At 36.9% G+C, this 15,089-nt stretch overlaps 1 protein-coding gene and 1 long non-coding RNA gene across 2 annotated transcripts; both read left to right on the forward strand.

The window, feature by feature from the left end:
• Positions 1-3,736: 3,736 nt before the first annotated feature.
• On the forward strand, positions 3,737-4,522 carry LOC124542627. The gene has a single exon (XM_047120555.1). It carries the CDS (start codon positions 3,737-3,739, stop codon positions 4,520-4,522), a length of 786 nt encoding a protein of 261 aa, XP_046976511.1.
• A 2,191-nt stretch (positions 4,523-6,713) lies between these two features.
• On the forward strand, positions 6,714-7,918 carry LOC124542730. The gene is made up of 3 exons (XR_006967369.1): positions 6,714-7,010; positions 7,150-7,283; positions 7,611-7,918. It is a non-coding gene; the product is annotated as an uncharacterized LOC124542730 (long non-coding RNA).
• The last annotated feature ends 7,171 nt before the right edge of the window (positions 7,919-15,089 follow it).

Genomic DNA, 15,089 nt, shown 5'->3' on the forward strand with positions numbered 1-15,089 from the left:
TTTACAAGCCTCATAAGAAAGTGAGCCAGTTCTTGAGACCTATCAAGAGTAATATCCCTTTACAAACTGCAGGAGTATATAAACTCGAATGTGAGTGTGGTTTATCTTACATAGGCCAAACAAAGAGAAGCATCGGTACCAGGGTCAAGGAACATATAGGGGATGTCAAAAATAGGCGTTCTTCAAAGTCTGCAGTCTGTGAACATGCTCTGGATAAACCTAACCATTTTATCCGATTTGATAAACCACAGATCCTCGCTAGAGAACACAGATTCATTCCTAGAATGATACGCGAGGCTATTGAAATTCAAAAACATCCGAACTTCAATAGAGAAGATGGTTGGAGACTATCTAACACCTGGGATCCACTTATTAAAAATTTAAAATCCCAAATCCATCAGACTGCAAGACCTAAAGATACAGTTAGTGCCTTCTGCGTGCAACCGGAACGTTACTCAAGACATCAATTGAGAAATCGTTGGCGGTAGTTGTTAATAATATTTCCTTTGTTCTTCAAATAGACAAATGTCATCTTAGTCTACCCGTGACCACGAACACTGCAAAGTGCTCGAAACGTCGGGATGTTTAAAAATAATTAATATACGCGATTCATCCGTTATAATTAGTTTTATTTAAATGTGTAATAATCGCGAAAATTTAAGTCCAAACCAGCTTAGGATTACTTTTAAAAGTGTCTTCGAGCTTGGATATATAAACAAGGTAAGAGATTTTCTGGATATGTTCACATCTTTTCTTTAGGAGTTCAAAGGACAAAACATCAAGTGGATTTTCATTAAATTTTATGAGTTTTAATCTGACTTTATATTTTTCACGAAGTAAATTGATAAGGTTTTTTGAAATCCATACTGGATATTTATGGTTGCGTGGCTTGGAGGCTAGGCTTGGCTTGCGAGGTACAAATTTAGCTATGAGTTTTCTGAGTTGACAATAAAAAATTGAAAGCATCTCATCGGCTGTTGTGCAATGTACAAATAGTAAATCCCAAGAAATACTTTTCAGTTCTAAAATAATACTATTGAAGTCAGCTTTAGAGAAACAAAACCTAGATGTATTATTAAACTGCAAACATTTTTTATAAATAATGTCTAAAGAAAATTGTAGAGGGGGATGGAATTTATCGATTATACTAAGAGGATCCTTACTTTCTAGAACCCTTGAAATATCGCAATTAGTAAGAACAAGATCTAAAATCCTCTTATTGGAATTGAATATGTCATTGTGCTGTTTAAGTGAATTAAGTGTCATAAAGTCAGATATCATTTGGCTAAATAAACTTTTGCTATAAGCGGGCTGTAAATTTTCCCACGATATATTTCCCAAGTTAAAGTCTCCTACTAAGAGTTTATTTTTAATATAACATGTATCGAACACACGGTTTGCGTTAGCTAAGAAATGTTCCAAAATGTGTTTTTGTATAGGAGGAGGTAAATACACGCCACAGATTAATAAAAGTTCCGGCTTCCCTTCAATTTTGGATAACTCCACACATACCCATATATCTTCACATTTAGATTCAAAGCTGTCCATTCGATAAGATTTAATACTTTTATTTACCGCGATCAATATACCACCACCATTTTTTTTGTGATGAAAGCTACAGGATTCGCGATCTCTTCTATATACATTATAACGACCGTCAAATAGTTCCGAATCGAAGACACTGCAGTTCAACCATGTTTCACTCAAGATTATAATGTCATAATTACTACAAGCTATATTACTAAACACTTCAATCGTTTTGTCCTTCAGCCTCTAACATTTTGATAGTATAAGTTAAGACTACTGAATTTAATGCTGTTTTACAAACACATTTATTTATATTTATAAATTACTTAAGACTGTCTAGAACTAACTTATCTTTAACGAGTATAAATTTACTATCTTCAGATTTTCTCAAGAAGATTTTACCATCACGGACCCAGACGAATTTATAGTTAAGATCTTTTGCCTTAATTCGTGCCGCTGCGTGTAGAGCTTTATTTTCCGGTGTTAGATTTTCCACAACATAAATAGGACTTCTCTTCTCATCGGCAATACCAAGATGACTAGTGCTTAGCCTGTCCTTAGGATTAGCTTTATTAAAGCTAATACAAGCGGCTAAAAATGTGTCTCTAAGTCGGGGACTACTGAAACGTACTAAAATGGATCGTGGGCGGGGGTTGTTGTTGTTTAATTTAGCGATTCTTGAGCAATAATGGATGTCTTCATCTCTAACAGGGCATTTTACTATTTTTCCTAAATGTTGTACTAAGTTTACCAGTTTTTCCGTTTTATATTCAGGCACGCAGTTAATCTCAATGTTACTGGAACGAGATTGTTGTTCTATTTGACGCAAACGAACTAATAATTCGTTAGTGGAAGTTCGCAATAGATCATTGTCCTTCTGAATTGTAGTGATATAGTTACTGCGAAGGTCACATTTTTTTTTGAGTTTATCGTATTCTGCACTTAAATACGTAAGGGACTGTTCGAAGACCCCAATTTGTGTTTTAATTTCTACGAGCTGGTAGTTTAAAGCATCACGTAATTCTTCTCGTATGATCTCTCTGGTGCTTTCTGGTGACACACATGTACAACGTATCGTCGTATTTCGTGATGATTTCGAACGTTGCATAATATTTTCACACTCTAAAGCTGACTTTGGTATGGATGTAACAGAGCGCACGGGCGTATTTGAGTTATCGCCACTTTTAGGTTCATTACATCGACAAGAAGGACAGACCCAGTTTGCTTTAACTGTATTCGAAAGGCTGGTAAATTGTTTTAGTGTATAGTTCAAGCATGCATAGTGATATTTATCCATACATCGAAAGCATTCCATAAAATCAGAACCATCCAAAGCTTTCTTGCAGCCAGCGCAATCGTTTGATGCCATAGTTAAGCTTTTAATATTTAGTAGTTACGAATAAGGTAAACAAAATAAATACGTTGCGTTGAGTGTTGAGTTATAAAAACGCTGCAGCGATGTTATTGTTTCTTACGGTAAAGTATGTTATAACTCCAAGCGTCTGCGTCGCTGCTAAAGATAAAGATTCGCTGCTTCAATATGTCGCGGTAAGAAGGTCTTAAGCGCCGTGCAAAGAGCGTCGCTTACGCGTATCGAACAAACGTTTTATTACGCCACATAGATTTGAATAAAAACTGACTTTATAAACTGTTTTTAAACGATTACACTGTTATTGTCACTATTATATGTAAAATAACTGATACACTGTAATACTAATGTATATCCATAATGTGTTAATCACTTTGTTTGTTAAAAAAACCAAAATATACCAGGTACTAAAAATAAGTTTAACGGAACAAACAAATTTGTTGTTGTCACTTGTACTCGCACCACCGAAATGTTATGTTCATGTAATTGTCATAATCGAATATTATAATCAACTAGCGACCCGACCCGACTTCTCACAGGTGCAATACTGATACTAAATATACTAAAGAATTTGTTTATTTACGACATCACATTGCAAACTACTAAAATTGTCAGTGTTTCTTTACTATATTGTTCATTTATTATATACACAAACCTTCCCCTTTAATTACACTATCTATTAAAAAAAACCGCATTAAAATCCGTTGCGTAGACTCCAAACTCTCTTTTAACGCACATGTGGTCGCTACCTGTAAAAAGGCGGCAGAAATCTATAAACAACTAGCACGTGCAGCAAAGGTGTCATGGGGTCTCAATGGAGAAATAGTGAGAACCATCTACATGGCAGTTATAGAGCCTATTGTCCTGTATGCGGCTAGCGTATGGTCTCCTGCAGCAGAGAAGTTGACGTTAAAGAATAAGCTCAACTCGCTCCAAAGAGGCTTCGCCTTAAAGATATGCAAGGCGTACAGAACAGTATCTCTCACATCGGCACTAGCCCTAGCAGGACTACTCCCCCTTGACCTCCGCGTCCGAGAGGCTGCCACCCTATTCAAGATAAAAAAAGGCTACTGCGTGGACCTCCTACCACCTGGACGCGAACTGGAGCGCAGGGTGGGTCCTTTGCAAAACCCCCACACATCGTTACTCGAAACAACTGAGTATGTGCGCTTAGAGAGCCTGGACTCACAAGCCCTTGAAAAACATCATATAGTTGGTCCCCTTATCTTCACCGATGGCAGCAAGATAGACGGAAAAGTCGGTGCTGCTCTAACATGGTGGGATCAAGGAACAGAATCCAGATACTCCACGTTCCGTCTGGAACCGCACAACACAGTCTTCCAATCGGAAATGTATGCACTCCTCAGAGCTATCAAAATGGTCAAGAAATCGAAGTACCGCTCTACCAACATCTTGAGCGACTCAAGATCCTCGCTTGACCTACTAAGGTGTCCATCGGCAACACATCCCTTGGCCCTTGAGATAAAGGAGTGCATACGAGAAATCCAAGAGGAGGGAAGAACTGTTCGGTTTTTCTGGTTAAGGGCCCACGTAGGAACGCCGGGCAATGAAAGAGCGGATGAGCTAGCCAAAAAAAGCGGCTCTCACAAAAAAGACGGCACCTGACTACGATAAAGTCCCAATATCGTATGTCAGAAGGCAGATACGAGAGGAGACTGTCAAGAGGTGGCAGTTGCGATACGAATCCTCACAAACCGGATCAGTCACTAAATTATTCTTACCAGACATAAGGAAAGCCAACAAACTGGTAAGAAAATCGGTACTAACACCAGTCGACACTCAAATTCTGACCGGTCATGGGGGGTTCGCGGCGTACCTCCATCGATTTAAAATCAAAGATAGCCCTTCTTGCGTCTGCGACCCCGAATGCGAGGAAACTATCCTCCACATAATTTTAGAATGCCCAAGATTCGGCCTAGAAAGACTGGAACTAGAAATTAAGATCCAAACCAGACTAGACCAGTCTCTCTCCAAACCATCATGGAGAAGGAGAATACAAGAACACCGTTCCTCGCATTTGCCAGAAAAGCCGCCCAAGTAGCCGCAAAAAGAAATAGTGCGTCCGCTACATCATCTTTAACCCCCCCCATAACCACAAATTCAAAACACAACGCTCTCACCAGCACAGACCATTCCACAAAACACACAGCACAACACTATCAATACAAACTCATTGTTGACTTCCCAGCCAATCCAGACCCGGGCCACCATTAACACCCTTAGACAGAAGCTACAGGCTCTCCCAAATAATCTTCGGGAATTGCTCGTAAAGAGAGACCAGCCCACCACGTCCAACCAGCCCACTCAATACACTGCGTTCACAGAACTGTTGCAAAACGTGGGTGAACGCGGTACACCGGGCATCAAAATTAAAGGTGTGGCTCTCTTTATGAGTTTAGATACAGAGATGGTGGGCATTGGATTCTGTCGCCCGGAAAGCTCAGATCGCTTGATAGTATCTCCTGGAGTAGCCTTACTCATTAAAGGGAGTACTTCAAATGTGAGCATTAAGCGCACCACCATCGACGCGCTAACAATCCAAATGCCGGGTGCCTTGACCTGTCGACTGATGCGACTACGAAACAAAGTGGTCGCACTCTTCGAACGGGAAGAGGAAGCCTCCTTTGCAATGGCGTGCGAAATGCTCTCGAGGTTGGGTGAATTGGACCATGGAGGGAACCCATGTACGATAAGCGTGGACGCCATGAGAATCGGCTATCAAAAAGGTGACATTGCAGTCCGCTATGTCTGCCTGTTAGCCTCGAAAAAACACGAGGTCATCGTATATGAGGATAGGGGGGAAAACCTGAGTTTCCTGAAACAAGAGGTCACAACACCTTTCCCTACCACAAAGCCGGCCACCATTGAGTCCCAATTAAGCTGATCTGAGCGCTTGCAGTTAAAAATAGCGGCGCAGAGAACAGCCCAGGCCCCGAAGAGCCCTCGGGACAGACGGCCAAGTCCTGGACCCACAGTGGCGGCGGTGACATGTTTAATCCGCGATCTGGTATCTCCAAGGAACAAGACGTCGCACTCACCTCAATCAGACCCTGGCCCGACGGGATCATCGAGTAGACAGTAGTAGTAGACAGGCGAAGGCAATGAGGGAATTCCTAATGGTCAAACATCCGGAAAAGCCCAAAACTACTCGCGCCCACCTAACAAGGGCCGATAAGGGTCAAGTAATACCACCAAAGCTGAAACCAGCGTCTAACCCTCGAGACCATGCAGTGAATGCTTTCCTAGAGTTCCGGGCTATTGTGACGGCCACCCGCGAGGTCCACTTAGCCACCTGTAAAAAGATCATGCAGAGCTACCGACGCGGTAGCGAAAAGCTGCTGGAGGTGGAGCTCGAAGAAGCCGGGGCGGCCAAAGGGAAAATGTCGGGGCGATACATGGCAGCCTACAGCGCTGTGGATGGATTCGTTGGCCTGGTTGAAGCGGAGGGGCGAAAAGACGCATTCTTTTTTATTATTTGTAAGCATCGTGTTGATACATCAGTGACATAAACAATACAAAAAAAAAACAAAAACTTAAAATAACAATACAATTAAATAATATCTAAGAAAGATTTTAAAAAGAGGCATAAATAAATAAAAACAAAATGCTGCCTACATAGCAGTACGATGCCACAAAAAGGGAAATCACTCAGCATTTTCTGTCGTCCTAGGACGACACACACACAAAAAAAAAAAAAAATTAACGATTTAAATTATATAGTTTTTTTTTTTCTATACTTAAATTAAAATACGATTCATACTATGTGTGAAATTCGCAAAGACGGCAGCACTGATTTTCAGTGATCACCTTATTTCCGTACGTCAAGTGAACGACATTGACAATAGTCCACTATTATGTCGTGTTAAAATCAAATAAAAAATAAAAGTAAAAACATAACAGAAATCAAAACAAGTCTAGGATAGTATGATGCGCTCAGCCCTCAGGTACCTCGCGGCGGCAGTGGAGGTTGGACGTGTAGCACAATGGATTAAAATTTAAAACTAAATTATATTACGCTGAGATCACAAAGATATTCGATCACCTACGAATTATTTAAGGAGAAAGAAAAAAAAAAAAGAATTAATAATAATAAGTAAGTAATATATACTAATTTCTGTTTTTCTTTTCTTTTTTTAAATGTGTTTTAATATAATCTAAATCACAATAATATTACTTTTGATTCTTTGCATTTATTGGAGGTATAAATTAATATAGCGAACATATTATTACAGAAGGTCGCAAGCAGGTCGAGACGTGCCGTTTAACAAATATCATAACAATCAAATAGAGGTTGAAATCTATTCACTAAATAGTCTAACCAAGTCTGATCAATACTCCATCTTGCCAATGGGCCATGCACTGTAAGGTGAGTAGATTTGATTACATATTAAAAAAAAAAAAAAGTTATAAGATTATATTGAATTATCATTTTATAGTTATGACATATACATATATAAAATCTCATCTATACAACTACATACACACACATACCTACATATTATACACACACACACACACACACACACACACACACGAACATGTATATAAATTCATACATATGTATACAATTAAATATAAATCATTATATTATATTTAAATTAACAAAGATAAATAAAATCAATTGCTATGTTTGCTTTTGTTTATCAAGAAGAAATTTTCTGTATTTGTTTCTAAAATTATGAATTATATTTAGGTTCCTCAATGGCGGTGGAAGGTTGTTCCAGCACTTGGTGGCGGCGTATCGAAAACTGCCACGGAAGGCGGCCGTTCTATGGAGAGGCATAAGAAGTAAATATGATTTCGATCTGGTTGCGTATGTGTTCGTATCGTGCGCCCAACGAAGCTTGTTATAAAGGTATGGTGGAAGTTTGAACTTGATTACCCCGAATAAGAGCGTCATAAAATGCAGTTGCCTACGGTATTCCATTCTCATAATTCCTGCGTTATTTAAATATTGTGTGACATGCGTACGTGGAGGTATATCGAAGCAATATCTTGCACAAGCATTTATTTATTTATTTATTTATTTATTGGGAAACAAACAGCACATACACATCATAATAGTTTTCACATATAAAAAAAATAATTACATAAGCCAACAAAGTTTCCACTTTTGCACAGTGTCATGGAGTGAACATAGAAAAAAAAGAATTTAACATTTTACAATTCAAAGTGATAAATTCACTTTGAATTGTAAAATGTTAAATTAAGAATAGGAAAGAAAAACAAACATCATAAATGTAAAAAAATATTAACTATATGAGCTTTTTCAAAGAACGAGAAATCTTTAAAATACCGTCATTAAAAATATCAACACTGTTAAACAATGTGTTATGGTTAGTACAAGCTCTTACGAGAAAACGATTTTTTGCATAATTTCTTTTACATAATGGGACAGAGAAGATATGTTTACATCGTATAGAAGAATTAGAGCACTTAAAAAATATGTTATTTAATAAATATGTTGAGTCTATAAGATTATTAATGATTTTATATAGGAAAATTTGATCCCTATATACCCTGCGGTTCTCAAGTGACATAATGTTTAGAATTTTGACAGAGTTTTCCCCAAATTTGTATGTCATTCTTTTAAGAAACTTGTTTTGGACGCTTTCTATTGCCAAAATATACTTAGAATATTGCGGATTCCAAACAGTGGAAGCGTATTCCAAATGAGACCTAACATAAGAGTTGTATAAGATATTGTAAGTGTGTATGTTCTTGAAATCGCTTCCTTGACGAAATATGAACCCCAGCATACTGTAAGCTTTGGCTGTTATTTTATTTATATGTTGATCAAATAGTAAATCAGCGTCAAGAAGAACTCCCAGGTCCCTCACCTCGGTCACTCTGTTCACTACTTTATCATAAATCATGTAGTCAAATAATATTGGATTAATTTTTCTACTAAATGTTATTACATAGCACTTTTCAATGTTAAGATGTAAACCATTGGATAAACAATATTGTTTTAAAGTAATTAAATCATTTTGTAATTTAACGCAATCATCAGTTTGTTTAATAATTTTAAATATTTTTGTATCATCAGCATATAGTAATATATTAGAGTTTACAAAAGTTTTCAATAAGTCATTAATAAAAATATTAAACAGCAAAGGACCGAGATGTGAGCCCTGGGGAACCCCAGATGTAATGGGAATAAAACTAGATATATGTCCTTTGATCGCAACTGCTTGTGTTCTGTCACGGAGGTAAGATATCAACCATCTTAATAAATCACCGTGTATACCAATATACTCAAGTTTTTTAATTAACAACGCATGTGGAATTTTATCAAAAGCTTTTGAATAATCAGTATAGACGACATCAACTTGATATCCCCTCTCCATGGCAGAAAGAACTATATCCAGAAATTCTGTAAGATTAGATTCAACAGAACGCTTACTAATAAATCCGTGTTGTTGAGTTATTAATAACGGTCTTATTAAAGGAAAAATAGTGTCATAAATAATTTTCTCAAATAATTTAGGAATGACGGACAACTTTGATATACCACGATAATTTTTTTATATTATGTCTATCACCGCTTTTAAAAATAGGAACAATTAAGGACTTTTTCCAAACTGGTGGTAATGAACCCGAACACAAAGACTTAGTGAACAGTAAATATAGAGGTAATGCTAAATATTTGCAACAACTTTTTAAAAATGTGGGATGGAGTCCATCTGGACCACTGCCTTTAGAGGCGTCTAGATTTGAGAGATATTTTTCTACAGTATCACATGACACGCTTATTTTGTTGATTAATGTTTGATTGTGTTGAATTAAACAATGTTCATCGGGTTTTGGGTCAGTATTGGATTCGAATACTGATTTAAAGAAACGGTTGAATAAATTAGCTATAGTATTCCCATCAGATCCAGTACCACCATCCAGAAACATGGTATCCGGTAGATTATTACTACTTTGCTTAGATTTAATATATGACCAAAATTTTTTAGAATGATAATGAATACTGTCCTCTGCTCTTGAAATAAAAGTGTCATAACATTCTACTTCTAACTGCTTAGTTTTGTGTCTTAAATCAGTAAATAGGTCATAGTCACTTGTTCGGCCGTAAATTTTCCAACGTTTATGTACTCGCAATTTCTTGTTAATGAGTTTTATTCATGATCTGGAAAACCATACTGGATGTCTAGATGATTCATGTACTGTTCTGGCTGGTATATATCTATCCAATACATTATTGATAATTAAGTAGAATTTGTCAACCGCTTCAGTCACATCAAGGTCTGAAAGTTGTTCAAACCATTCAATATTATTTAATTCCTTGTTAATTGCTTCATAATCCGCAATATGGAAACGGCGTACAATGCGTGACGCAGAGCGTAAATTAGGTTTATTTGCATTGACATTTGTTGATATGAAAAAAGATGGATGATGCATGTCTTCAGGTAATGACAGCGGCTCAGTTCTTTCAACAACACAGTTACAATTAGAAAGTACGAGATCTAGTAATCTATTATTAATATTAAAGATATTATTAAATTGACACCAGCCACTAAAACTCATAAATGCAAATAATTGCATAATCATATTGTTACCTGAAGGATTCTGAATAACAAGACTATTTTCAGTATTAATTGACCATACAATGTCTCTGATGTTAAAATCTCCTAACACCATAAATTTATCAGTAGGATTACTAATGGTTAAGTCCGATAAAAAGTCAAAAAAAGAACCTTCAGAATCACACTGATTGACATTCTGAGGGAAATAACAACAAAACAGTCGTAACTTAAATTTTAAATTATCTCTCCCGATTGTAATATTAACTAATGATATATCTGCGTCTGGAAGAGACAATGGTATTCCTGAGTGCTGCACATCAACACATATGCCATGGCGTACCGCTATTAGAGTACCCCCACCCATACTCATCCCAAGGCGTGTATAGTCACGATCATTACGATACACATTATAGCGGGGATCAAAAAGTTCTTCATCGAAAATACCAGGAAGTAACCACGTCTCACTTAAACAAATTATGTCATAATTAGTGTTTAACAAATTAGTATAAAATTGTTTAGTTTTGGTGCGCAAACCTCTAACATTTTGATAGAAGATACGTAAGTCCATATTAATATATACTACTTTTTGGGTAATAATGTTTATGAATAATAATGTTAACTGATTTTAAAATATTAAAATTTAGATCTAAGTAATCATATGACAATTTAAAATTATAGCTCATTTTTAAATATACAATATTCCATGCCAGCTCAAAGTTTATAAAAAATATAGTGACAATTTTAACGACGGTAAATACAAATATAATAACAATTAAAAACTTAATTAAATAGATTTTCGTGGGAATAACCATCTTGATAACACTTATGAGATCTTGTTTAAACATTCCTTAGAAGTAATGTGAATAACAGGCGAGTTATCGGTCTTACGAACCATTACCGTACAGTTTCGGACCCAACAGTATAAATAGCCTTTATCCTTTCCTCTACGTCTAGCTTCACTGAGAAGGAGCTTGTTGTATGCAGACAGGTGATCGTTAATATATATCGGATTATTTTTTGCCAGGGAAACCAATGTCGCTTGCTTTCAGGTTTTTTAATTTACGTAGCGATGAAAGAAAGTCATCTTTTTTGTATCGGGCTTGCATTTTCAAAATAATTGGACGGGAATGATTATCAGACGTATCATTTTTCACCGCAACTCTTGTTACAAAATCGACATCTGTATTGAAGTTTAAAGGATACCCACTTTCTTCGGCTAGTGTTTTTATGATAGTTATTAAATTCTCGCCTTTCTTTTGTGGAACGCCATTTATTTGAATGTTAGAACGGCGCACCCATTGTTCATTTCTGTTGTTATTGTCCGATAGCTCTTTAAATTTTATCTTCATTTCCTCGAGCTCCGTTCCAAGTTTGTTTATTCTGGATACTTCAATATCTAGGTTATTCATGTGTTCTACCACCGAGTTAATAGACGACTCGACAGATTTAATTTTTGTAGACCAAAAGCTAACAGTCTCCGAAAGCTTTTTCAGTTCCTCGGTGATAAAAGTTTTAAAAGATTCCATAGTAGAATGTAAACTGTTAAAGCGGTCATCAAAATGATCAATTAATGATTTTGTGTCCAATTGGGATTGAGATATTATATTAATCTTTTCAGAGGTGTTAGGAAGTTTAGGGCTTATATTTTGACAAGGCTTCCTGGAAATCTTACAAACTGGACATTTCCATTTTGCTTTATTCATAGGAAGTATCTTTTTAAAATCTGTTTCACTCATACCAACACATAAATAGTGATAGATACTGTGACAAGCTGTGCATTTGATCATATCTTCAGATTTTAAAGCATTAGAACAATGTTTACATTCCATTATGTTGTTTGAAATAATGCAGGTAGAAATCAGCTGGAGTATTATTTAATTAATGCTTTAAGTGCAGCGCGGATGGTTAAACGCACTCGGATTAACGACCAAAAGGTCGTAAGTGCGGCTAAGTTACTAAGATCTTACGCGTTTTCTTCAAAACCACGCACAATTCACACACTGTTTCACACTGTTTAACGTTTAACTTTTTTAATTTGTTATTTCCTTTAATAGTCAATTTAATTTTAATAAAAACAATTGTTATTAATTTCTTTGACAAAAACAGAAACTATTTTCGAAAAGTTCACTCCAAATTATCGACGTTGTCACGAAATATTGAATTTTAATTTTCGTAGTAATCACAAACAGTTGTTTATACTGTGACAGCACGATGCGTTTTGCATTTTGCATTTTGCACCTTTTGAATTAATTTTTTTGTACGTTGCAATAGTCTTGGGCCCACCACTACATCGGCGTAATTTAATTTGGATAATACTAATGATTCACATAGGCGGATTCTTACATTTACCTTTAAAAACTTTCTTATTTGGTATAAAACTTTTAGACGATAAAAGCAGCTTTTAACTGTATTATGAACATGTTTTTCAAATCTAAGGCATTCGTCCATAAGTACGCCAAGATTACGTGCTTCTGTAACTCTTTCAATTGGTTCATCTTGAATTTTAACCATAGGTATTTCCCTTGATATCAGTTGTATTTGATTCGCCGTGCCCAGTATTACAAATTTAGACTTGTCTTAAATGTTCGCGATGATTACACATTTAAATAAAACTATTTATAACGGATGAATCGCGTATATTAATTATTTTTAAACATCCCGACGTTTCGAGCACTTTGCAGTGTTCGTGGTCACGGGCAGACTAAGATGACATTTGTCTATTTGAAGAACAAAGGAAATATTATTAACAACTACCGCCAACGATTTCTCAATTGATATCTTGAGTAACGTTCCGGTTGCACGCAGAAGGCACTAACTGTATCTTTAGGTCTTGCAGTCTGTTGGATTTGGGATTTTAAATTTTTAATAAGTGGATCCCAGGTGTTAGAAAGTCTCCAACCATCTTCTCTATTGAAGTTCGGATGTTTTTGAATTTCAATAGCCTCGCGTATCATTCTAGGAATGAATCTGTGTTCTCTAGCGAGGATCTGTGGTTTATCAAATCGGATAAAATGGTTAGGTTTATCCAGAGCATGTTCACAGACTGCAGACTTAGAAGAACGCCTATTTTTGACATCTCCTATATGTTCCTTGACCCTGGTACCGATACTTCTCTTTGTTTGGCCTATGTAAGATAAACCACACTCACATTCGAGTTTATATACTCCTGCAGTTTGTAAAGGAATATTACTCTTGATAGGTCTCAAGAACTGGCTCACTTTCTTATGAGGCTTGTAAACGGTTTTAATTGAAGCTCGCTTCAAGATGTTGCCAATCCTGTCTGTAACTCCCTTCACATATGGTAGAAATGCAGGTTGTCGCTCAGCTGTGGGTGGCTTGATACGGCTTCTGCGATGCTGGCGAGGCACGGGCAGCTTGTTCTGGTGGAGTGCAAGCTTGACCTGACGTAGCTCGTCCTCTAGGTGTTCAGCATCGCAGAGATGGTGGGCTCTCTGAAACAAAGATTTGCCAACGGTAGCTAACTGGCTAGGGTGGTGGTGCGAGTCACCATTGAGGTATTTGTTGGTGTGTGTGGGTTTCCTATAAACTGTGTGACTTAATGTATTGTCAGGATTCTTGATAATAAGGATGTCAAGGAAAGCTAAAGAAGTATTTGCCTCTAATTCCATAGTAAATTGAATGTTTTTATTTATAGAATTAATATGTACTAAAAATGCAGATGTCAGATCACTAGGTAATATTGTGAAAGTGTCATCTACGTACCGTTTATAAAACCTAGGTGTTATAGGTCCGGAGCGAAGAGCCCTCTCCTCCAGGTCTTCCATGAATAAATCGGCGACCACGGGGGATACTGGAGAACCCATGGCTACCCCGTCAACTTGTACATAGAATTCATCATTCCACAATAAATAACCAGATGTGAGGCAGTGATGTAACAGCTCTGCATATTCAATAGGCATGTTGTGTGTCTGTAGTTTCCTCTTGACAATTTCGATGCAGTCTTGTATGGGTAAGCAGGTAAACAATGACTGGACATCAAAACTAACCATTGTCTCGTTGTTGGTTAATTTAAGGTCTTTGATTTCACCAACAAACTGGTAAGAATCCTTGACATACGCCGCAGTGTGTCCTCGGAGGGGTGATAGTGTCCTTGCTATGTGTTGAGCCAATCTATATGTTGGTGTATCGATTTGGCTTACAATAGGACGCAGCGGAGCACCAGTTTTGTGGATCTTAGGTAACCCATACAGTTTTGGAGGCTTTGCACATGTAGGCACGAGTGATTTTTTATCCAGATTTAGTTTTTCTTGATGTTTTGATATTAATGCGGATGTCTTTTTAAGAATGTTATTAGTAGGGTCTTTAGTTACTTTTTTATAAGTTTTTACATCCGATAAAATCGCGGAAATTTTCTGGTTATAATCACACGTATCCGTACGTCACTTGTCAATCTGTCAAAACAAAGTTTAGATGAATCGACTATTGCGGTGTTAAACAAAGGCCTAAATTTTGCACCGGCTCCATCCAAAATACCGTTTGAAGACATTATTTGCAATGTGGAGGAGTGTCTTTTCAAAAATAACATCACAAAGGAAGACTCGGACGCTATTCGACAGGACATTTCGAGTGTTTTACGTCGAAGCCGGCCACCGAAAAGAAACCTTACTCGTGATGAATCT

Source organism: Vanessa cardui, chromosome W, assembly GCF_905220365.1.
Source record: "Vanessa cardui chromosome W, ilVanCard2.1, whole genome shotgun sequence".
Lineage (NCBI taxonomy): Eukaryota > Metazoa > Arthropoda > Insecta > Lepidoptera > Nymphalidae > Vanessa > Vanessa cardui.

Bases quoted from the DNA above. Each gene is read 5' to 3' on its own strand.
- LOC124542627 (XM_047120555.1), top strand. From the start codon at position 3,737: ATGGCAGTTATAGAGCCTATTGTCCTGTATGCGGCTAGCGTATGGTCT.